Source organism: Aphidius gifuensis, linkage group LG5, assembly GCF_014905175.1.
Source record: "Aphidius gifuensis isolate YNYX2018 linkage group LG5, ASM1490517v1, whole genome shotgun sequence".
NCBI lineage: Eukaryota > Metazoa > Arthropoda > Insecta > Hymenoptera > Braconidae > Aphidius > Aphidius gifuensis.
Genome location: NC_057792.1, coordinates 17,560,122 through 17,582,335, shown reverse-complemented (window position 1 = coordinate 17,582,335; position 22,214 = coordinate 17,560,122). Strand labels below are relative to the sequence as shown.

The 22,214-nt window shown below is 27.1% G+C and overlaps 6 protein-coding genes across 8 annotated transcripts; 2 read left to right on the top strand and 4 right to left on the bottom strand.

Annotated features, from left to right (window-relative positions):
- Nucleotides 1-4: 4 nt before the first annotated feature.
- On the top strand, nucleotides 5-1,097 carry LOC122858164 (cuticle protein 19.8-like). The gene is made up of 4 exons (XM_044160890.1): nucleotides 5-91; nucleotides 162-300; nucleotides 368-500; nucleotides 581-1,097. Exons 1-4 carry the CDS (start codon nucleotides 80-82, stop codon nucleotides 1,002-1,004), a joined length of 708 nt encoding a protein of 235 aa, XP_044016825.1. The 5' UTR covers nucleotides 5-79; the 3' UTR covers nucleotides 1,005-1,097.
- Nucleotides 1,098-4,975: 3,878 nt separating this feature from the next.
- On the top strand, nucleotides 4,976-9,359 carry LOC122856517 (ice-structuring glycoprotein-like). The gene is made up of 6 exons (XM_044158193.1): nucleotides 4,976-5,105; nucleotides 5,191-5,359; nucleotides 5,446-6,029; nucleotides 8,412-8,468; nucleotides 8,605-8,839; nucleotides 8,947-9,359. Exons 1-6 carry the CDS (start codon nucleotides 5,094-5,096, stop codon nucleotides 9,297-9,299), a joined length of 1,410 nt encoding a protein of 469 aa, XP_044014128.1. The 5' UTR covers nucleotides 4,976-5,093; the 3' UTR covers nucleotides 9,300-9,359.
- Nucleotides 9,360-9,461: 102 nt separating this feature from the next.
- LOC122858056 (structural maintenance of chromosomes protein 6) lies at nucleotides 9,462-14,961 on the bottom strand. 2 transcript variants are annotated; one of them, XM_044160716.1, is made up of 4 exons: nucleotides 14,472-14,914; nucleotides 13,696-13,897; nucleotides 10,666-13,618; nucleotides 9,462-9,478 (listed from the first exon to the last, which is right to left on the bottom strand). In XM_044160716.1, exons 1-3 carry the CDS (start codon nucleotides 14,559-14,561, stop codon nucleotides 10,677-10,679), a joined length of 3,234 nt encoding a protein of 1,077 aa, XP_044016651.1. In that variant the 5' UTR covers nucleotides 14,562-14,914; the 3' UTR covers nucleotides 9,462-9,478; nucleotides 10,666-10,676. The 2 variants fall into 2 exon arrangements, with proteins under 2 accessions (XP_044016651.1, XP_044016649.1); XM_044160714.1 differs by lacking the exon at nucleotides 9,462-9,478 and adding an exon at nucleotides 10,395-10,531 and having other exon boundaries at nucleotides 14,472-14,961.
- Nucleotides 14,962-15,095: 134 nt separating this feature from the next.
- Nucleotides 15,096-16,195, bottom strand: LOC122858187 (prefoldin subunit 2). Its single transcript, XM_044160920.1, has 3 exons — nucleotides 15,981-16,195; nucleotides 15,759-15,882; nucleotides 15,096-15,680 (listed from the first exon to the last, which is right to left on the bottom strand). The coding sequence occupies exons 1-3, from the start codon at nucleotides 16,112-16,114 to the stop codon at nucleotides 15,498-15,500; spliced, it is 441 nt and encodes a 146-aa protein (XP_044016855.1). The 5' UTR covers nucleotides 16,115-16,195; the 3' UTR covers nucleotides 15,096-15,497.
- A 103-nt stretch (nucleotides 16,196-16,298) lies between these two features.
- On the bottom strand, nucleotides 16,299-22,200 carry LOC122858084 (probable ATP-dependent RNA helicase DHX35). Of its 2 annotated transcripts, XM_044160760.1 has the most exons (9): nucleotides 22,030-22,200; nucleotides 21,717-21,931; nucleotides 18,463-18,642; nucleotides 18,243-18,383; nucleotides 18,002-18,164; nucleotides 17,187-17,924; nucleotides 16,806-17,111; nucleotides 16,589-16,742; nucleotides 16,299-16,494 (listed from the first exon to the last, which is right to left on the bottom strand). In XM_044160760.1, the coding sequence occupies exons 1-9, from the start codon at nucleotides 22,058-22,060 to the stop codon at nucleotides 16,368-16,370; spliced, it is 2,055 nt and encodes a 684-aa protein (XP_044016695.1). In that variant the 5' UTR covers nucleotides 22,061-22,200; the 3' UTR covers nucleotides 16,299-16,367. The 2 variants fall into 2 exon arrangements, with proteins under 2 accessions (XP_044016695.1, XP_044016696.1); XM_044160761.1 differs by lacking the exons at nucleotides 21,717-21,931; nucleotides 22,030-22,200 and adding an exon at nucleotides 18,718-18,749 and having other exon boundaries at nucleotides 16,338-16,494.
- Nucleotides 19,536-21,187, bottom strand: LOC122858141 (ceramide phosphoethanolamine synthase). Its single transcript, XM_044160854.1, has one exon. It carries the CDS (start codon nucleotides 20,642-20,644, stop codon nucleotides 19,568-19,570), a length of 1,077 nt encoding a protein of 358 aa, XP_044016789.1. The 5' UTR covers nucleotides 20,645-21,187; the 3' UTR covers nucleotides 19,536-19,567.
- Nucleotides 22,201-22,214: the final 14 nt, after the last annotated feature.

Below are 22,214 nucleotides of genomic sequence, written 5' to 3'. Positions count from 1 at the left end.
CATCCCGATGTATATAAACCCGTGGAATCTCAGTTCAAACCATCAGTCTTTGTCTTCATACAAAAACATTCAATAAAAAATGGCTTGCAAGGTAAGAAACAATTAACAATTAATATCAAATTATATTTTTACAATAATTAATATTATTATTTTTCTTATAGTTTTTCATTATTTTGGCTATTGCCACTATTGCTAAAGGATCAATTGTGCCAGTTGCACCAGTTGTTCAAGCTTCACCAGTTGTTCTTGCTAAAACTGTTGAAGTTGAAGAGAATGATCCACATCCTCAATACGCATACAGTAAGTACGCAGTAATAAACAAATAATTAAAAAATTATGTGGAATTATTATATGCTATTTTTCAAAGGCTATGATGTAGCTGATTCCTTGACTGGTGACTACAAAAATCAACAAGAGAGCCGAGATGGAGATATTGTCTCAGGAAGTTATAGTTTTATCGAAGCTGATGGTACTCGTCGAGTTGTCCAGTACACATCAGAGTAAATATTAAAAATTATTATCATGTTAAATAAATAATATTTAACTAATAATATATTAATTTTTAAATTACCAATTACAGCAGTATCAATGGTTTTAATGCAGTTGTACGCAATGAAGCACTTACAGCAATTGCTCCAATTGGAGTTGCTCCAGTTGCACCAGCAGTTGCTTCAGTTGGTCCAGTTGCACCAGCAGTTCCTGAATTTGGACCAGATTCTGATGTAGAAATTCTTGAAGCACGATCTGAACCAATTCGTAAATCTTCAGATAAACAAAAATTAAGATTACAAGCTAAACCATTAGCAGTACCAGCAGTACCAGCAGTTCCAGTATCAGCACCAATAACAAGTCCACTTCCAGCTGTTGCTGCTATTCCAACTGCTCGTTATATTGCCAGACCTGCTGTCAGCTTCAACTACCCTGCTTATTCAGCTGCATACAATCTTCCTGTTGCTAGACTTGCATACAGTCCAGCTGCTGCTGCTTATTACCGAACTTATTAAATTTTATTGGCACCCTATTATCCTGTAAATATAATCAAATGATTCTATTATTGTTTTTCATTGAATAAATTTTATTTTAAGCTACATACTTTACATATTACATTGTTTATCTTGTTTTATTAATTATTATAATTAATTTTTTGTCTCATATAATACACTTGATATACTTTCTCTTAAAAAATCCCTGTGTGAAAAATAAAAAAAAAAAAAAATTACGAATGAAAGTTAAACCAACAATTTCAGGTTTTAAAAAAAAAAATATGCTAATAATATTGAATTGGCACTTGCCAATCAATCAGCCACTCCCAAAAAAAACAAAGTCGTAAGTAGGTAATATCTACACCTACCAAATGCTTATGTAATAATTTTATTACACAAGATATAGACCCAAAAAATATTGGAAACACAAGCTGCAGCATGTATTGAATTCATATTGGTTATTTTGACTGTGTCAATCATTAATTTTATGGAAAGTATTTTGTTGACATAATACAATCCAATAATGTATCAGCTACCCTGAATTACAATTCAATTATTATTTTTTCTTTGTTGAAGCTTTTAATAATTTTTATAAATATTTATTATTATCAAATGGTATTTGTTTTTTTGTTTTTTTATTATTTACACATTTGCTTACACATTTCTCAACCAAAATTAAATGATAGACACTTGTTGACGAAAGACAAATGAACGTGCGGATTGTCTGGTAACCGATTCGACCTTCGACAACGTTACCTGCATGTAAATTACTAAATTGAATCATCCATGATAAATAGATGTTGTTTTTTTTCAACAATTTTATTGCATTTTTTATTTTTATTATTATTATTTGTTTTATTTCAAGTGATAAATATATGGCTGACATTAGTTGAACAATTGTGTTGAATTAAACATATTATGCTAAATGCGTTTAGGAAATTTAATCAAGGACTGAGAAAGCTATTTTAGTTTAAAATGTTTTGTGGTCAATATATATATTTGTATAAAATTGAATTATTAATTGATGCTTCTGAGAATTTACTGAAATTATTTGCATTTATTTAATTATGATTATTTTTATTGACAAATATATATCAGTTTTAATTGAAGCAAGTAGTAAAAATGTTATTTAGTCAGACTTCCATAAATGCATTGTTGTTTTTGACATGATGTACATGTTTAGAAAATTAATTACAATTGGATAATTATTTAACATAAATTACTCAATGTTTTTGATGACTTCCAGGAGGTTCTTTAAATTTGAAACAATAAAAAAAAAAAACATTCTATGTAATCATATTTATTATGTTTTTGTTGTGGGCTAAATTTTTTTAACATTACGTATGTGAAAGTAGAATTTTTTACGTGGCCTTAAATTTTTTTTTAATTATTGTGTTATTATTTTTTAGTCTAAAATCAATGTAATAATTGACAAAAAAAAAACTATGATTTTAGTTGAAAAGAAAGCAGGTGCAAGTGGGAAAAATTCCTGAAGAATATGGCAAAAATGAAAAGAAAAATTAGGAAATCGCGTGATTTTTGGACAAATGTGAATGTCAATAGGCGGGGCATATTTTTATTGGTGTTACACAATAACGAGCTCTACTTCTTGAACATTGAGAGGTAATAAAAATAAGCACTGCAGGAGTTTACCCTGCACCGAACAGGCTAACGTCATTAGATTGTATATACGTGCGTAGCATCATCGAATTCTCCAACTCGGATCTGCTGATCGTGCTCTTAAAAAAAATAAAGCTCGTTCTGTTGTTGAAAAATCAGAAAATAAAATTTATGCTGCTGTTAAATATTTAAAATTTATTTTTTTATATACCTAAAAATTGTTATAAAAAAATTTAAAAATGCCTCTGCTCAGAGCCCCTGTGAGCAGAAGCATGTTTGACAGAATTTAAAAAAATTAAATATTAAAATTTATTATTCATTTATTTATTTTAATTTTGTTATATTCAAGTTTTTTATTTTTTTGTATTGATATAATAAATGGCAATGATAAAATATATTTATTAGTGAAAGTATATTTTATTTTTTTTTTTGTATAAAGAGGAATTGTTTCAAGTGCCTTTATTGGTCCTGAAATTTTTGTACTTATTTTTTTTTTACTGTCTGATGTATTTGAAATATTATTCAGTTGGTCTACAAGTCACTGTTGGCCTTGAAGAATTACCATTATATTTCTCGCAAATACCATGTTGTGCAAAATGAAGGTGTAGGTATATTAAAATAAAAGATGATCATTCCATTAGTTCAAAGAGAAAAAAATAAAAATAAAAAAGCTGTAAATCATTTTTTTCACGGACAATTTACATTGATTAACTTTAATTTATTTTTATTTCAATAATAATCATAATAATAATCGAAAAAAAATGATTGAATTTACAATTGAAATTATTGAGTAAAGGCAGAAGCTCATGGGGTTTCATGATTGATTCATCTCTGCATAATGTATATCAAGTTAACTCGAAAATTGTTTGATTGATCTTTCATTTACACTGTCGAAAGGCCTGGTAACAGCAGAAAATATATAATGATTTTTTTTTTATCTGCAACAACTGTAATTTAAGCTCAATTATCAATCAAACTACATGGCCTCTGGGCATAATGAAATTTTTTCACTTTTTAAAAATTTTTGTTTCTTATGTAATAAATTATTATTATTACTAATAATACACCACACGTTTGATTACCAATTGTAGCTTGCTTTCAGGTACATTATTTTCGAGTGAACGCATAAAGATAGTTATTTTTAAAACAAAATAAATATAATTATGTAGATAATAAAAGAATAATTAGCAAAAAAAAAAAAAAAAACATTCTATATAATTTTCTTTTTGTTTGTTTCAAATTATTTTTTATATATTTAAAAATTCTTGACATTGTTTATTGTAAAAACAAGGACTTGAATTTAATGTATTCATTTGAAAAAATGCATACGTTTAATTGGTATATTTATAAAACCTTGGTAGATGTTGAGATAAGAATAATGATCTGCAAAATAAAATGAATTAAAATTAAAAAAGGTGATAATGAATATCAAAGACCAATTCAAGTAATGCGACCCACTTTCGTGTTTGTTCCTTGTCTTGTTTTGGTCCAAAATGCAACACACATGTGTCTGCAGACCGTGACCCCGAAGACCTCCAAAGAGACCAACTAAAAAAGAAAAAAAAAAAAGAAAGGTAAAAAGAAGGTGAAAAATATTTGTCATTAATAAAATTTTTTTTTGATATTATTTTTTTTTTTTGTATATAAAATATGTGTGTTTGATGATACAACATATGTTATACGACTAAAGACATCTTCATCAGATTATCAGATTTATAATAGCATGTGGTAAAAAGCTCGTCAATTATTTCTTTAATTTTTTTTTTTTTTTCGATGAAAGAATTTACATTGTGAAATTCTTGATGATCAAAGATAACTTATTATTTTTAGTGTGATTAATTATCAAGGTTTTAACTGTTGCAATAAAATATTTTCCAGCTGATAATTTTTAATATTTCAATTGTATTATCATGAAAAATCCAAGTGCCAATCAGCTAAAGTACTCGACAAAATATTATTTTAATATTTTTATAATAATATATGCATTAAAACAAGGTCCATGTGGTTTTAAGTTTCTCAATTAGCATGAATTGAAAATTGCTCAAGTCCTTCAGGTCATTCGACATGAGTAAGAAGAATCGTTATTGCATACTCAGAGGAGACTGACATTGGGCGCGGTAACCAGCCCTAGTGAAAGTTCAACGCATAAGAGAACAGGAGTCTTTGATCGGGATCACCCTGCCGTTTGTCTTTCATTTCTTTTTTTTTTTTTTCTTTCATTTTTCTTGGATGCAAACCACCTTCAACCTATTGGTTGGTTGATACTTTGTGAAATGGGCTTTTCAAAGGCGTTACGCCATGAAAAAAAAATAAAATAAAATTCATGACCACCACCGCCAACAGGATCATCGAGTTTTTAAAAAAAAAAAATAATTCAACGGGTTGTTTGAATGCATATAAATACTCGAACTGAATTTATTAAGTCAGTATCAAACGCATCGTCAAACAGTCAGATCATCTAACTTAAAAAAAATAAATAAATAATTAAAAATGGCATTCAAGGTATATAAATATAAAACGGCCAATATAAATTTACCAATAGTAGACTTCTAAATATTAAAATAATTTTTCTATTTTTATTTTTTAGCTTATCCCACTTTTTGCTTTGATGGCAGTAGCTAATGCTGGATTTCTCAGTGGTTACCATGGTGCCCAAGCAATAACTTATGGTGCACCAGCACTTGCCAAAGTTGCCACACCAATAATTACAAAAACTGTTGATGCAGAATACGATCCACATCCACAATATTCCTACAGTAAGTTTAAAACAGAATATACAAATAAATTTGAATTATTTATTTTTGTTTTCATTTACTAATATTTATCTATTTATTTTTTATAGATTACGATGTAGCAGACTCAATAACTGGTGATTACAAAAGCCAACAAGAAACACGTGATGGAGATCTTGTTCAAGGAAGCTACTCTCTTCTTGAAAGTGATGGAACAAAAAGAATTGTTGACTACACCGCTGATGCAGTTAATGGTTTTAACGCAGTTGTACGTAAAGAACCAGCAACTGGTTTAGCAATTAAAGCTGCCACACCTGTTTATCAAGCTGCAGCACCAGCACCAATTGCATATCATGCAGCACCAGCACCAGCAGCAGTAGCTTATCACGCAGCACCAGCTCAAGTATATGCTCCAGCTTATGCTCCAGCTCAAGCTTATGCACCAGCTCAAGCTTATGCCCCAGCTCAAGCTTATGCTCCAGCAGCTCATTCAGTTGCATACACTCCAGCAATTGCAAAATATACCCCAGCACTTCAATATGGAGCACCAGCAATTCAAAAATTCGCAGCTTCAGCTTATGCAGCTCCAGCCTACGTTGCACCAGCAGTACATGCTGCACCAGCTGTAAAATACCAACCACATCCATACCTTGCTCATGTAGCATACTCATCCCCTTACTACTCATACTCAATCTAAGTCTGAAAACAATTAAACAAAATAATTAAATTTTACAATCCGAATATACAACAAGTCATATCAATAATGTAATTCAATTTATTATTTTATTATCATATGTAATTTCATTTTGTACTTGTTAATTCAAATAAAATTTCAATATAGTTTTAAAATATAAAATGTTTATTAAATTAATTATTATTTTATCCATGAAAAAAAAAAAAAAATTAAAGAAAATTATAACATGAGAGACAGGAAATTTAAAGAAGCATCATCAAATACACTCAAGGTCACTTGGGGTCACAAGTAGGAAGTGGAAAAATTGTTGAATATGGCTTGTTTACTCAGTCAGGTTACCTTTCTCTTAATGATGATGTGCTGAACGTCGTTCTGAAGGTCGTTTTAAATAAGTTTCGCTTTCATTACAATGTCGACGATCACACTTATGTCTTATCTGGGTCGTTAAATGTATATTTTACGCACAATCAGGATATAGAGTAATGTTTTATAGACGTAACGATATTTCTATAGAAATTACAAATTCTTTCACGACTAAAACTTGCATTGATCTATTCCCTATGCAATGTCTACTTTATTTAAAATTTAAATTTTTAAAATAATTTAATCAAGTGAATCATTCTTTTGATAATTTAAAACTGATATAATAAATAAATTTTATTAAAAAAATATCTAAAAAATTCGTTTTTATTTTTCTTTCTATTTCAAATAAAAATAATCATCAGAATTTTTCTGTTTAATATAAAAATAATAATCAAGAATTTGTGTGTGTTTTTTTTCTATAAAATAAATGTAGGTAATTGAAAAAATTTTTGTGGTATGTTAATTTAAAAAAAAAAATAAAATAAAATGAGATAGTCCTTTCATTTATTGAAGGGATTACGAGCATGTTCAACACCATCGCTTGGGAAAAGGACATTACGATTGAAGGTCACAGTATCGTCGAGACATATCATTGAGACCTTGGATCTCAATACATGCTATAAAATTTAGTACCTACATGTGGACAATGAATTCACGAGGTATCGCACTATATCCTGCTGTCAATGAGAAAAAATTCATTCAACAAAAAATACCAAAGATTCTAAATAATTGCCATGAATTTACTCGTAAATTTTATCTATCAAGTTTTATTATTCAACAATACTATTAGTATGTTACAACCAAATGATCGTCAATCAGCTTGATAACAACCGGGTTTATCTACATCAGGCGTTGAAATATATTTTAAATATATTTTATACTTGGTTTTAAATAAATCTTGGTATTCCATGTTGTCCAATAAAAAGAAAAATAGTAATAAAATTGTTTGTTAGACTTTATACATATAAATTTACAAATAGTTATATCAAAATAAAAAATAAACAAACGTAGAAATAATTTTAAAAATATATATCAATGATTACATTCAAGCTACAAGCTATCTTCAACGCCTACGAATAAATTTGTAACATGTTGTATTCTTCTGGATAATGCTATAAATTTTTATTACTTGTTTTTATTTTGTTAAACTTGAAAATAATAAGTGTTTTTGTAAATGGATTTTGCTGATCATATTGTTTTTTCTTTTTGTATTATTTATCCAATTAACATTATCAAAAGACAAAGACGATTAAGGTAAAACCTTGAAAGTAACCACGACCTCAGAAGATTCCGGATCCAGACAATCTTTTACCAACAAGTCAAAACCTACAACAAACATGCTCATGAAGACATTATTTTATTGAAGAAGAAAATGATAAAGAAATAAATATAAACTAAGTTAATAATAAAATAAAAAATACTAAGCTTGAATTTATTATTCATATTTTTTTCTACTGGATAGTTGCAGTATTGTCTTTGAATATTTATCACATGTCCCTTTTTGTATTGACAAGCGAAAAGACAATAGTCAAATTCTTTAAACCATTTAATTCATGATTTTATCAGTTGCTGATCCAAAAGTATATGAATTTTTAAATAAATATAAAAAAAATAAAATTAATTATATAATTAAACATGCGGGTTGTATATATTTTAAAATTTTCCTTTCTAAATAATTAAAAAAATATATGAATTTAATATATATATATTTTTAAAAAGGCAAAAAAAAAAATGCAATGAAAGACAAGGCCACGACCTAGTCCGGTCACAGGGCATGATACAATCAACATAAGGATCAGGGTGACTACTATCACATTGGGTGTGGTTGCGATTACCCCTGTTGAATTATTTCAAGTCTTGTCCAGCGCGAATCAACCAACCGTCGTTAACTCCCCTGCTCTCTCTCTCACCCGATTGCATCAATGTGTCCATCCACAATTTCGATACATATACATACCTGTGTAGTTGTCTGTGTCTTTTGTATTGCCCCCGAATAGTATATAAACTGTAAATCCTCAGCAAACAGACATCATTCGATTGAATCCTCCGATCAAGAGACTTACAATGGCATTCAAGGTGTGTGTAATACTACAATTGTGAAATTTAAACAAAAAAACAAAACAAATATAATTTAAATTTAATTATAGAGCTAAACTTTCCAATAAATATTTGTTAATTATTAATAATAATAATTGTTATTATTTTATTCTAGCTCATCACTTTATTAGCTCTCGTAGCAGCAGCAAAAGCTGGTTTTCTTCCAGCAGCACCATTGGCATATGCTGCTCATCCAGCTCCAGTAGCTTATCAAGCAGCACCAGTAGCTTATCAAGCAGCTCCAGTTGCTTATCATCCAGCTCCACTTGCATATGCAGCAAAAGTTGCAACACCAGTAATCACTAAAACTGTTGATGCAGAATACGACCCACATCCACAATACTCATACAGTAAGTTTTAAATATGTAATTATATTTTATTTACCAAAAAAAAAAAAAAAAAAAAGATAAATCATTAAATAATTATGCTATTATTAATTATAAAATATTTTTTATAGACTACGATGTAGCTGATTCACTCACTGGTGACTACAAAAGCCAACAAGAAACTCGTGATGGTGACTTTGTTCAAGGAAGCTATTCACTTCTTGAAAGTGATGGAACAAAAAGAATCGTAGACTATACCGCTGATGCAGTCAATGGATTCAACGCAGTTGTACGTAAAGAACCAGCAACAATTGCATTAAAAGCAGCAGCACCAGTTGTACATGCTGCACCAGTTGTTCATGCAGCACCAGTTTACCAAGCTGCAGCACCAGCTCCAATTGCATACAAAGCAGCACCATATTATCATGCTGCACCAGTTTACCAAGCTGCACCTGTAGCTGCTTATGCTGCCTACCATCACTAAGCCATCAATACAATTACCAATTTATTTATTACCAATAAAATAATCATTTGATAAAAGCAATTATCATATCTTGTTTTTTCATTCAATTTATTCCCAACCAACCATATTTATTTTATCGTGGAGCAATCAAGTTGTTTTTTTTAAATTTATTTATTTTATTAACGCTTAAGTACTTTCACCTGTGAACAAAAAAATCGAGTTACCTAATTACGACTGCATAATATGTGAAAAAATTTTGGCACACTTTGACCATCGGCGACACCACACCCACAACCTTGATCTACTTTTTTTTTTATTTTTTTCATTTTGTAGAAATTTAAGTGAAAAAAGTTTATTAATAAAATTCTTTTTTTTTTTTTTTTTTTTGTCAAATTTGATTATATTAAAAAATTATTGAAAACATGTAATTTTTTTTTTTTTAATTGAAAACTCTTTATTATATTTTTAAAATTAAAAATAAACACACATAACTTATATTAAATTTAAGGCAGAGACAAATTTGGAGCTAGCCAAATTTTTGGAATGATTGTCTAAATCTTCCTTACACAGGTATTAATGTTTCAATCACATTTTTTCTTTTTTCTAACAAATTTTGAAAAAAATACAAAATTTCATATGAAAATCGTTGCTCTGTGACTTATTAACTAATTAACTTAAAATACATTTCGACAAAAATACTTGACGGTATTTTGTTTTTATTTTTTCGTTAAATATATATCATTTTTTTATAGTAAAAAAATATTTCAACTTTTTTATCTCAATAACTATAAACTTTGACAATAAATAATGACAAAATATAATTAGACTATACATTATTACTCAAAGAACAGTGCATATTTTTTTTCTTATTATTGCGTCGATGTGAAATCAATTTGACTCAAATTAACATCAAAGGCATTGGATAAAAATAATGATAAAAATTAAAGAAAAAAAAAAAATAATAATAATAGTTATAAAGCTTCTAATCAAGTCTTTATCATAATTAAAAAAAAATAATAATAAAATCAAGTTTAATTCTATTTTAAGAGCAAGAAAACATGGAGAAAAATTTTTATTGTTTTGTTAAAAATTAACAGAAAAATAATTTATATCATGTCTGGGTATAAATTTTTTTGTTTAATTTAAAAAAAAAATATAAACTTATCTTGACAATCTTGCTGTTAACAATGTCATTGAACCGAATGTTATTTTATTTTATTTTTTTATTTTGCTATCATGTACATGCTCTTGAACTAAAGAAAAAAAAAAAAGTAATAATAATAATAATAATGAAAATAAAAAACGAAAAATAAGATTAAAAAAAAAAAAAAAAAAAACAATGAAGAAAAAAAAAAAAAAAATTAAGAGAGAATTAAGATAAACTTACGAGAAGAAAATTTATGATTGTTCTTGTTGTTCTTGTTCTCTTTCTGGATTGTGCATACGATGAATTTTAAGATTTTCATTTGCAGTGACAATTGAAGCATCAAGAGGTGTTAAAAATCCAAATTGACATTGACGATGTGTTCTAGCATGTTCAAGAAGACAATCCATAACCATTCTTCGATTAATTTTATCCATAAATACATCAAATTCATCCATAAAATAAAATGGCACAGATGTACATTCCCATAGTGCTAAAATAAATGCAACAGTTGAATAAGATCTTTCACCACCAGATAAAGTTTTAGCATCATTAACAGCACGTTCTTGTGTATTTTGTGGTGTTACTTCAAGATCTAATTTTTTATCACGATGATCAATTTTAATCCAACCACGATAACCTCGTAATTGTAAAATTGATTCAAATGCATTTTCAATTTGGAAACCCATTTCTTTTTTCATACGTGACCAATGATGTTTTCTTTGTGCAACTCTTTCTAAATGTTTTTCATTTGTTTCATTTAATTTTTGAAAAAATTCAATAATACCACCATGTTTTGTTCTAAGTTCATTTAATTGTTTAAATAATTGTTCACGATTACCAAGTTCTCTTTTAACAGCATCAATTTCAGCTTTAAGTTGACTTGACATTTTTTTAATTTCACTAGCTGATCTTTTTGTATCAACTCTTAAACAATGTTTTTCAGCTTCATTAACTGATTTTTCAGTTACACGTCTTTGTGTTTCAACTTCAGCAGTTATTTCTTGTACTTTTTTACGTGTATCTTGTACACGTTTTGTTGCATATCTTGAATCAACATCAAGCTTTATTTTTTCATCACCCAATTGTTTTATTTTATTTTTAATTGGAGATATTTGTTTTTCAAGATCTGTTAATATTTTTTGTTGTTCTTCAAATATTTCATGTGCATTGGTTCTTTGTGTATCAAGTTCTACTTTTGCATCAAGTAATTGTTTTTCAGCTTCTTTATCTGTTGCTATTTTAGCTTCAAATTGAGCAATTTCATCTCTGTATACACCAATATTTTGATCACTATCAGTTAATGCATTAAGTTGTTCAGTACAATCTTCAATTTTATTTTTTAATCTTGTTTGCATACCTTTAAAACGATTCATTTCAGCTGATATAACAGAATAACGTTCATCAATACCATCACGTTTTTGACGTAATTTTTGATTCTCAGAATAAACAAATTTAAGTTGTTTATCAAGTTCTTCCATTTCATTTTTAAATGATTGAATTTTTTCAGTTGTTGATACTTCAAGAAATTGTGGTCTACGTACACTACCACCATAAGTTCTATATTGTGGTTGTGGATAAAATGTATCACCAGTTTTAGTTATTGCTTTAAAACAATTTTTTGGTACAGTTTGAATATGTTTAAGTATCTCAGTACATTCTCGACTTGTTGGAATTAATAATATTCTTTCAATACCAAATGAATCAATGAGATAATTTGTAACATTAGCATTTGTTATTTCCATTGTATCTAAAAGACTTGAATATTCTTGTGATTGTACACGATTACTACGAATATCATGTACTGCATCAAGAAATTCACTGCAATAAATACGTATATTTGGACGATTTGTACTTGTAGCAAATACTTCTTCAATCAATCCTTTAATAACTTGTGCATCATTATTATTATCAACACAAAATGTCATAAGTGTTGATTTATTTAATAACTTTTCAACAGCAGGAGTCCATTGTGGATCACGTATTTTAAGATATGCACCAACTGGACCAATTGGTTGTTTTTTAATTCTACCACGTCTTACTTCTTCTTGTATACGTCTAACAAATCTTGGCATATCTGAATGCCATACTGATAATGCATTACCTTTTTGACTTTCGCAACTACGTAATTGACTTTTCAATGACATAATTTTTTTGTTAATTGTTTCATATTGTTTATTATAATCAGCAATTTCTTCATTCATTTGACGTCTTGTATTATCTAAATTATCAACTTCAACTTTTCGTGCAACTAATGATGATTGAATTATTTTATGTTCTTCTTCAGCTTCAGTTTTTGCTTGAATCAATGTATTTCTTTCAGTTGCAGCTTGTCCTGTACCTTCAAGAGCACTATTAAGTGCAGCTGTAAATTGTTGTAAACTATTTTCATTTCTTTGTATTCTTGTTCTACCAGTTTTTATTGTTTGTCTATGTTTATTTAATTTATCTTGTGCAGTTTCAAGTGCAATACGTTTTTCACGTACTTTTTCACGTGCTTTATTTATTTGTTCTTCAATGGTTTTTTTTTGACTATCTAAATCTTTCAAATCAATATTAATTTGATTGATTCTTGTTTCTTCAGCATTTTCATTATTTAAAAGATTTGAAAGTTGTTCTTCATTTTTAGCAAGTTCATTTTCATACATTTTTAATTTATTTTCTTCTTTTATTGCATTTGACCAAAGTAATTCAGATTGTAGCTGTTCAAGATAAAGTTGATCACGTTCAACTGAATCTAAACGACTTATATTTAATTCTAATTGTTGTATTTGTTGTTTTTCATGTTTCATTTGTTTAGCAGTTTCTTCCAAGTGTTCTTTTGATGCTTTACTTGTTTGTAAAGCTTCTTTATAATTATTACCAATTGTTTCAAGTTGTGTTGCTTTCATAAATAGCTCATATTTTTTAGCTGAATTTGCTTGAAGTAAAAAATCTTTTGCTGAATCTTGATTAAGAACTGAGACTGGATTATCAACTTGAATCTTTAAAAAACTAATAGCTTGATCTAAATCAGCTTTTTTTTTAGAAACTAATTTTCCAGCTGAATTTTTTAATGCATAGCTTGATGATGTTAAGCTGATTGTACGAACAACTTTAATTGAGTCACCATATTTCTCAGGTTGAAATGCACCTGGACCATTATTCGTCAATGTTATTTCGATTGTTGCTGAAGTTTTTCCAGTTTTAATCATAGCTAAAAATATAAATTAAAAATATTAACATAAATCATCAAGTTTAAAATATTTTATATAAAAAAATTAGCCCACATACTTTTGTGTGAATCACCACGTCTTGTAATTGATGCACGAGCACCCAGACCAACTGTAAGTGCAGCAAGAATGGCACTTTTACCACTACCATTTTTTCCAACAATGAAATTGACTGATGGATTAAAATCAACTTCCAATAGCTCATGACAAAAAAAATTACGTACAAGAATTTTAGCAATTTTTCCTGCACCTTTGATTGGGATCTGAAAAACAAATCATCAATGCATTATTCAAATGTTGAATCAATTTATTTGTATGTTAAAAAAATATACATATATTTGTAACAATTTAATGACAATCTTTGTTTTAATTCAATTGTTTTATTGACATTTATTTGTACCAGTTTATCAGTCGACTATTTTTAAAAAATACTACTTTAATTGATGATTAGTTGTGCTTGTTTCCTGAAAGATAACAATTTTATTAACAACATCCTGATACTGATAAAATAAAACTACCCACTTGAAGCTTATGTTGATAAAGATAACATTTTTATTTTCAAACAATGATTGGCTATAGTCATCATCATCAAACTCATGGGTAATAAAATAAAAAATATATTTTTATTGATAATAAAAAATGGTTGAAGAATAAAAATATTCCAAGAAGTCATAAAATGGATAATAAAAAATACAGTACAAAAATAAGCAATGAATACTTATTATTCATGGTTCTAAAAAAAGGCACGTACAATGATGTCAGACGGTTATACAGCCACAACAATAAAAAAAAGAATAAAAAAAAAAAAAATAGCAACAAATTTATCAAATAACTTACGTCAGATCTTGGTCTTTTTGGCTCGACAACTTCGGTTTCAAGTGGTTCTTGAATTTTCCTCTTGGTCCTGACTCTTTCTTGATTAACCATGATGATTATTTGTAATGATTAATTAAGAAACAATGATGATCTTGACCCTGACAACAAATACACGTGATAATTTTGGCCGGATTATGCAAGATTCAGAGTTAACCTCAACACAATAATTCACAAATAATTAAATACTGATAATTGAATAATGTAATTAAATGTTGTCATGTAAACTTGTCAATAAATATAATAATTTTAATCAAAAATGTTATGTTCAACTGTCTTTAATGAATAACAAATGAACTCTGTGTTCATCCTCCCGCCAGATTTTCTTTTGTGTCTGGATTATCGTCTCTGTTTTGTTTATAGAAAAAAGAAACGAGTTTCAACAGGCTTCATGACGACCGTTAGGAGTTTCTCTCTCATGTGTTCCCAAAACCATATTAAAAAATAAAACAATAACAATATTTACAAAATGGCTGGCAATTGATTTCCGTAAAAAAATAAAACCAAAATGGCGTATGTAGTTTACCACAAATCTCACAGATAGTGCTATCTGTAATTTCTGACATTTAGAAAATTATAAAAAAAAAATTTCTTCACACATGTTTTTAATTTATTTATAAATAATTTATATTATATTTATAACAGCATATTATTATTATTAATATTAAATTGAACGTAAATTCAAAATATTTATTTATCAAGAAAAAAAAATGGATGAATCGTTACAGAAATATTTCAAGCTCATAAATAATTAAATAAAAATTGTAAAATTTTGTTTTTTACTGGAAATTTTTTTTTTTCAAAATAAATAAAATACTTTTGTTGTTATTTTTCAAGACCAACGCGTTATATTTAATCAATATTAGTTGATAAACTGTAAATAATAGTGATATAAATAGAAAATCAATGAGTATTATGAAAAATTTTTTATGTATTCGTTATAATTTGATGAAATATTATCACGTATATAGAAAAATATTGTTTATACAATTAATTTTCAACAGGATTAACAACAAGAGCATTTCTTTTTGGCTCTTTTGAAGCTGGTTCTTCTTCAGTTTGTTGAAGTTCATCAATTCCTCTTATTCTGATGTTATTTTTTTCCTTATAATCATTAATTTCAACTCCTTTTTTTTCAAGTTGATCTTGTAATGTTGCAATGACTTTTATCAACTGTAATATTTGAAAAACAAATTGATATAATATAAATGTATCTATAAAATATACATAGATAAATGAAAATAATATTACCTGGTCTCTATTGAGAAGAAGACTTGGTAAAACTTCATCAACAACTTGCTCACATAATATACCACCAACCATTCTGTAACACTTCCTCTTTGGATCAACATTTTTCAATGTGTCAATGACAACTCTATAAATAATAAATTATAATATATTTAATAAATAATTGTCAAATATTTTATTAATATTTAAGTTAGGTTAAGTCATTGTTTTTTCAAATTTTCTTACTTGTGTTCATTTAGCTCAGTTTCCATTTCAGTTAATTTACTTGCCATTGTTCGTTGATCATTTCTCATTGATTGAAAACCAGCGAGAATATCCTCGTTTGATTTTTTTGGTTTTGTTATATTTTTTTGATCCATATTTGGAGACGTTTGATCACACTGAATAATCTTTGTATTAAAATTACACTTATTTTTATGATTATTATTTTCTGCGTTCTGTCTCTCGTGTGTGTAGAGCGAGACAGAGTTGCTGTGTCTTTCTCTCTCGTGTTGATCAAGCAGAAAATTACAACACCATTAAATAAATATGAATAATAATTAATTTATTATAATTTTTTTATTTAAAAAATATATACAGTCTCAGTCAATATGTACATGGTGATAAATAATATTAATGCGATTCAATAGAAGTACGTTGAAAAAAATGTGGAGCCAACTCCTCCAGCCATCCAGCCTCAACAACAGTCAATTCTCGCATATATGTTTTATTTGTTTGAAGGACTTCAACAAAAAGTACCCTAGAAAAAAACAAAACACATAAAAAACATATACTTTTAATCAAAATTACAATACAAACAAGTATTTTTAGATAAAAATTAATTATCAATTTACCATTGTGGTTGTTGTAAAGTATATAAACAACTATTTGGATGAATGAATAAATCTTTGTTGCCTCTGACAGTCTTATAAACACCAGTATAATGTAAATATGCAGCATTTGGAAATAGACCAGCAGTTATACATTTTAAAAGTTGTTTTACATTACCTAAAATAAATTAAATAATTTAATATTTAATTAATAATTAAAAAATAAATATAATATATTTACCATCACAAGATGCCTGTTTAATACCAATGCTTTTCATTAATTTTCTCATTTGTGTACGAATTTCAGTAGCTCTTTTTAATGCTTTGACATTTAAAAAATTTTTTTGACACCATCCAGATGATTTATATTTTTCATATGCTGTATAAATATTTAAATATGTAAGAAGATCACCCTCAGCAACTTCAAATTTTCTATGAGCAATACGAGCTTTTATTGATGCTTGTCCACCACCTGGATGAATCAATACATTTTGCACCTGAAGCATAGCAAGAATTGTTGTAATTTCATCCGAACACTCCATTTCACCTGTAATTAATTATTAAAATTAAATAGTCATTGTTAAAATGAATTATTTCTTATTGTTATATTAGTAAAAATTACCTGAAACAATTAGACATTTAGCTAGAATTGGTTCCAGTGGCATTTCTGCCATAGTCACACCATCAGGTTTTGTTAAATCTCCATTTTTATCAATTGCTCCAAGTGCAAATAACAATTCAAAACCAGCAATTAAATTTTTACTTGGTGGAACAGATGGAAAATTAAAACGTAAAACATTATCAATGCCTAGTGCTTTTAGTTGTAATATAGCTGGTGCTAAATCAGAACGTTGCATTTGTGGTGGATTTGCATCAATAAGTTCATTGTATGCTTCTTCACTGTATAATCTATATGCTTTACCAGATCGTACACGTCCAGCTCTACCAGCACGTTGATTTGCTGATGCTTTTGAAACTGGTGCAATAATTAAACTATTTGTTTGTGTTTCAATTTCAAACCATGGAATTTTAACAAAACCACAATCAATTACGTAATTTATATTTGGTATTGTTATTGATGTCTCAGCAATATTTGTTGCAATAATAATTTTACGTGTATCTCTTGGTGCCAACCAAAATACTTTTAATTGTTCTGAATTTGGAAGTGATCCATACATTGCAAGTGGCATCATTTTTAATTTTCCTTCTTTGACAATTTTTGCATGATCTTGAAGTAATGAAACAGCTCTATCAACTTCATCCATACCTGTTAGAAAAGCCAAAATATCACCTGATTCTTCATCTTCATGAATTTTTAAAGCAGTATCAACAACAGCTTTAACATAATCAGCAACTGGCTCTAAAAATATAAAAAGATAATAATTTAATTATTATTAAAAGCAAAATGTTAACCAGCATAATGTAAAGCAATTATACCATCAACATAAAAAATATCAACTGGATATAAACGTCCTTCAACACTCAATATAGTTGCAGTATCTTTAGCTGAATTTTTTTTAGTATTTGAATTAAAAAAATCGCAAAGTTCTTGAGCATCAACTGTTGCAGATGATACAATAACTTTTAAACTTTTTCTTTTCTGCAAAAAAACAAAAACAAATTAAATAATAAAAACAATGATTGAAATTTAGAAATAATTTATATTAATATTGTTTACCCGAAGAATTTTTTTCAACAATCCCATTATAATGTCGGTCAAGAGTGTCCTTTCATGTACCTCATCAAGTATTATTATACAATAATTAGTCAACAATGGATCTCCCATCATTTCTCGTAATAAAATTCCCTCAGTCATAAACTGCATTTAAAAAAAAATAAAAAAAATACAATTAACAATAAAAATCATTAAACTTTATATTTTATTATTGTTTAGTTACCTTGATTCTAGTTGATGAGTCTGTTGAATCATCAAATCTAATTGAATATCCAACTTCAGTACCAAGAACACAACCACGTTCATCAGCAACTCTATTTGCCAGTGAAGTTGCAGCAACTCGTCTTGGCTCTGTTATTCCAATCATTTTTCCATCTGCACACCATCCTGCCTCCAGTAAATACTAAAAAAAAATCAAATATATTTAAATATATTTTTTTTTAAATATACCTTTTTAACTTTAACTTATTTAACTTACTTTTAAACTTTAAATAATAATTATTTATCTTGATCAAAGTTCAAATGGTATTTAAATATTAATATCAAAAAAACAAAAAAAAAAATTGAATAAATAAAATGATAAAATTAATTATACGAATTTACGTAATCAATAACTGTCATTAGGAATGAATAATAAAAAAAAAATAATAACAAGTATAATAAATCGATAAACTAAGTAAATTAACAAACGTATTATTATCATCAATGAGAAGGATAAAATATATATGACACATAACTTATGATGCATTAAATAATCAAGGCCTTATTTATTTTAAAAAAATGTTATTTATTTTTAAGAATAAAATTATTATTTCATTTTTTTTTTTGCTTTTCATTTAGTCGCCATTAAACCATTAAATATATTTATCATAATAATAAATTACAATTATTTAACTTATAATAATTATTATTATAAATTTCTTATATTTATTACAAATCTGAAGTCGTATTAAATTATTTATTTATATTTCGTTTTATTTTTTTTTTTATTAAAATAATAACATTTAAATAAATGTTATTTAATTTTTGTATTTTATTAAAATAGACACAGTTAATAGAAAATATTTCAATATCAACAGTCCAACCTTCTCAATTAATTGAACATAAATAAAAAAAAAAAAAAACACAATATCTATTATTATTATCAACTCTTGTTAATTTATCAAATGATACGCTCAAGTTATTATTAATTATTATTAATATTTTTGTTTACAAAAAATTCATGGTCACTCAGTGTATTATTTAAATGAGAATATATATAAATATATAGATATATATATACATATTTATATGTGTTTAAAATTTATTGTCTATCACAAAAATTTTGATTATGAACCAGTTGAATTCATAAATATTTCTGATACTAATTGATCCGGCACATTTTTAATATAAGCATCACTTTGAAAATATTGAAAGTCTGTAAAATAAACTAATACAACAATAATAATATAACTAATCCATCTTGCTGCATGTAAATATTCCCATAAACGATCAAAAAATATTGATGCTAATATATAATCAGTTAATGCATGTGGATTAATTAGCTTCCATGCTGTTGTTATAACCCAAAATGAATTAGATCTAAATACTTGTGTTTGTCTTGTGAATAATTCATTTTTTGATATTAATTTATCAACATTATCTGTTTCTAACAGTACTTGATATAAATCAATATAACGATTCCAAGCAATACTTGATCCAATAAGTGTACCAGTTATTAATAATACAGTTGGTAATACATTATTAAAACGTATTTTTTTTTTTTGTACAACACATGAACCAATTTGATTTGTATTAACAAGTGGTATCATTGGTTGTAATTTTTCATATCCTCTTTGTCTTGGTGAATATGATTTAAGATAACAAAATATACCAATTAATAATGCTGTTGTACCAAGACCATCACATATTGCATCAATAAAATAACCAGAACTACCAACATCTGAACGTTCACCACTAATATTTTTACGTTTTCTAGCAACAAGACCATCAAGATCATCCATCCATGTACGTATTTGAAATAATATAACACCAATACGTCTTTGTGTTAATGATTTATTTGATACTAAATGACCAGCCAATGTTGCAACAATAACATGACTAAAACTAATTGCATTTGGTGATAACCATAAACATTTACTAAAACCAATTGTTCTATCAGCAAGTGCAGCTAATGGTCCAAATATATAAAAATTTATATAATCCAACATTAAACCTTTTGCTGTTACAACACAAAATGGATTTAAATCACATGGTACACTTGATTCATATTTAATACCATTGTCTGGTCTTATTGAATAATTTATAACACGATAATGTAATTTAACATCCATAACAAAACAAAAACAAATGTATATTATAAAAAAACCAATAATATAACGTTTTTCAGATACATGTAGACCCATTTTTTAGTTTGTTTGTTTACTATTAAGTAACTTGACAGCTTATTTATATATTATTATTTGGCTTTTATGTTTGTTGACAGTACTCATGAGATAACTCTTAAAACACTTGCGTCATTATTCTGACATATTTTGACATAACATACACAATGCACTGGTAAACATGTCTCCATACCTTACACAGTATGCTTTCTGCAACAAGTTTTTTAAACTTTTAAATATCTTTCAACTTTGTTGGTCTTGTTGATGATGATTATTTGTAAACAATCAGTAGTGATCTAGATTCATCAGCTTGTCTTATTTTTATTATTTTTTTTACAACTGCCACGTATTGTATATTTTTATTCTGTTTTTTTCTCTTTTTTTTTCTCTTTGCATTGAAAATTTTCGTAAAGCTGTATGTTCCACTTCCACTTATTTATTGCCTTGTCTTTTTTCCACAAACTAGCTAAACCAAAGAGCGGTAGCTCTTTATATTTCTTTTAATATAAACAATCATTTGCAGTATTTATTTTTTATATTTTTTCATTCAAGGAGAGTTTACAAAGCTGTATATTGTTTTTTTTTTTTTTTTTTTGACATGTTTTTATTTATAATTTCACATTGGAAAGAACGCAACTCTCTTTCACGAAAGACATCTACTGTCTGACTCGAGAATTACTCACGTATCTATTTTTTTTTTATTTATAACAAAACATGCCTTGGCAATTTTTAAAACATTATAAACAATGTTTTAAATATGCACTTTGTATTTTATTATTATGTAATAATAAACAATAGATGTTAATTAAAATAAATTATGAAAATTAAAAAATCTCGCTAATGACAGCAATGTCATGTTTTTTTCACAACAAACAATTATAAATGCGTTGTTAATTTAAATTTATCAGAGTGATATTTAATAACAAAAAAGCTATCAAAATGAAATAAAAGAGATATCACTAATGACATTGGGAATACATCGATAAGCATTATCAGCTTGATGATGATGATACGAGAATTTAAAGATAACATCTATTTTAATTTAAAGGGTTTGTTATCATTTTAGAAATAATAAATAATAAATAATCGTTACCTGAGGTACTTGGGTACTTTTTCCACAACCCGTTTCACCAATCAAAACAACTGTCTGATATTTATCTAATAGATAAATGATATGACTACGATTTTTGTAAATTGGCAAACGTTGTCGTTGTAAATTTAGAGCAAGTGAATGATGAGCATTATAAACAAATTGAGTTGATGAATGAGCATCAATATCTGGTCTGTCTTCTTGCCATGAACTGTCACCTGTCATAATTATTTATTATTTTTTTTTTTTATAAATATTATGTAAACAAATAATAGTACATTAACCTAATAATATTAAATATTTTTTAATTTCAAACCTGGTGCAATGAATTTTATTTTAGTTGACATTTTAAAGATTCCTTCAAATTATTTTGTATATTTTTATAATTTATTTTTTATTAAACTGTTTAATTGTTTGTCATTATTATAGAAAAATATTGTAATAATTATTAGTTGTTTTTTACACGTTTGTCTACACACGTTCTATTTTTTTTTTTTTTTT

Bases quoted from the DNA above. Each gene is read 5' to 3' on its own strand.
- LOC122858164 (XM_044160890.1), top strand. The intron at 301-367 runs GTAAGTACGCAG...TATTTTTCAAAG, and splicing joins ACATCCTCAATACGCATACA to GCTATGATGTAGCTGATTCC. The intron at 501-580 runs GTAAATATTAAA...TACCAATTACAG, and splicing joins GTTGTCCAGTACACATCAGA to CAGTATCAATGGTTTTAATG.
- LOC122856517 (XM_044158193.1), top strand. The intron at 5,360-5,445 runs GTAAGTTTAAAA...TATTTTTTATAG, and splicing joins ACATCCACAATATTCCTACA to ATTACGATGTAGCAGACTCA. The intron at 8,469-8,604 runs GTGTGTGTAATA...ATTTTATTCTAG, and splicing joins GACTTACAATGGCATTCAAG to CTCATCACTTTATTAGCTCT.
- LOC122858056 (XM_044160714.1), bottom strand. From the start codon at position 14,561: ATGGTTAATCAAGAAAGAGTCAGGACCAAGAGGAAAATTCAAGAACCA. The intron at 13,898-14,471 runs GTAAGTTATTTG...TTTGTTTTTCAG, and splicing joins CAAAAAGACCAAGATCTGAC to ATCCCAATCAAAGGTGCAGG. The intron at 13,619-13,695 runs GTATGTGGGCTA...TTATATTTTTAG, and splicing joins ACGTGGTGATTCACACAAAA to CTATGATTAAAACTGGAAAA.
- LOC122858187 (XM_044160920.1), bottom strand. From the start codon at position 16,114: ATGGATCAAAAAAATATAACAAAACCAAAAAAATCAAACGAGGATATT. The intron at 15,883-15,980 runs GTAAGAAAATTT...TATTATTTATAG, and splicing joins ACTGAGCTAAATGAACACAA to AGTTGTCATTGACACATTGA. The intron at 15,681-15,758 runs GTAATATTATTT...CAAATATTACAG, and splicing joins TTCTTCTCAATAGAGACCAG to TTGATAAAAGTCATTGCAAC.
- LOC122858141 (XM_044160854.1), bottom strand. From the start codon at position 20,644: ATGGGTCTACATGTATCTGAAAAACGTTATATTATTGGTTTTTTTATA.
- LOC122858084 (XM_044160760.1), bottom strand. From the start codon at position 22,060: ATGTCAACTAAAATAAAATTCATTGCACCAG. The intron at 17,925-18,001 runs GTATAATTGCTT...TTATATTTTTAG, and splicing joins TGATATTTTTTATGTTGATG to AGCCAGTTGCTGATTATGTT. The intron at 16,495-16,588 runs GTAAATTGATAA...GTTTTTTTCTAG, and splicing joins ACTTTACAACAACCACAATG to GGTACTTTTTGTTGAAGTCC.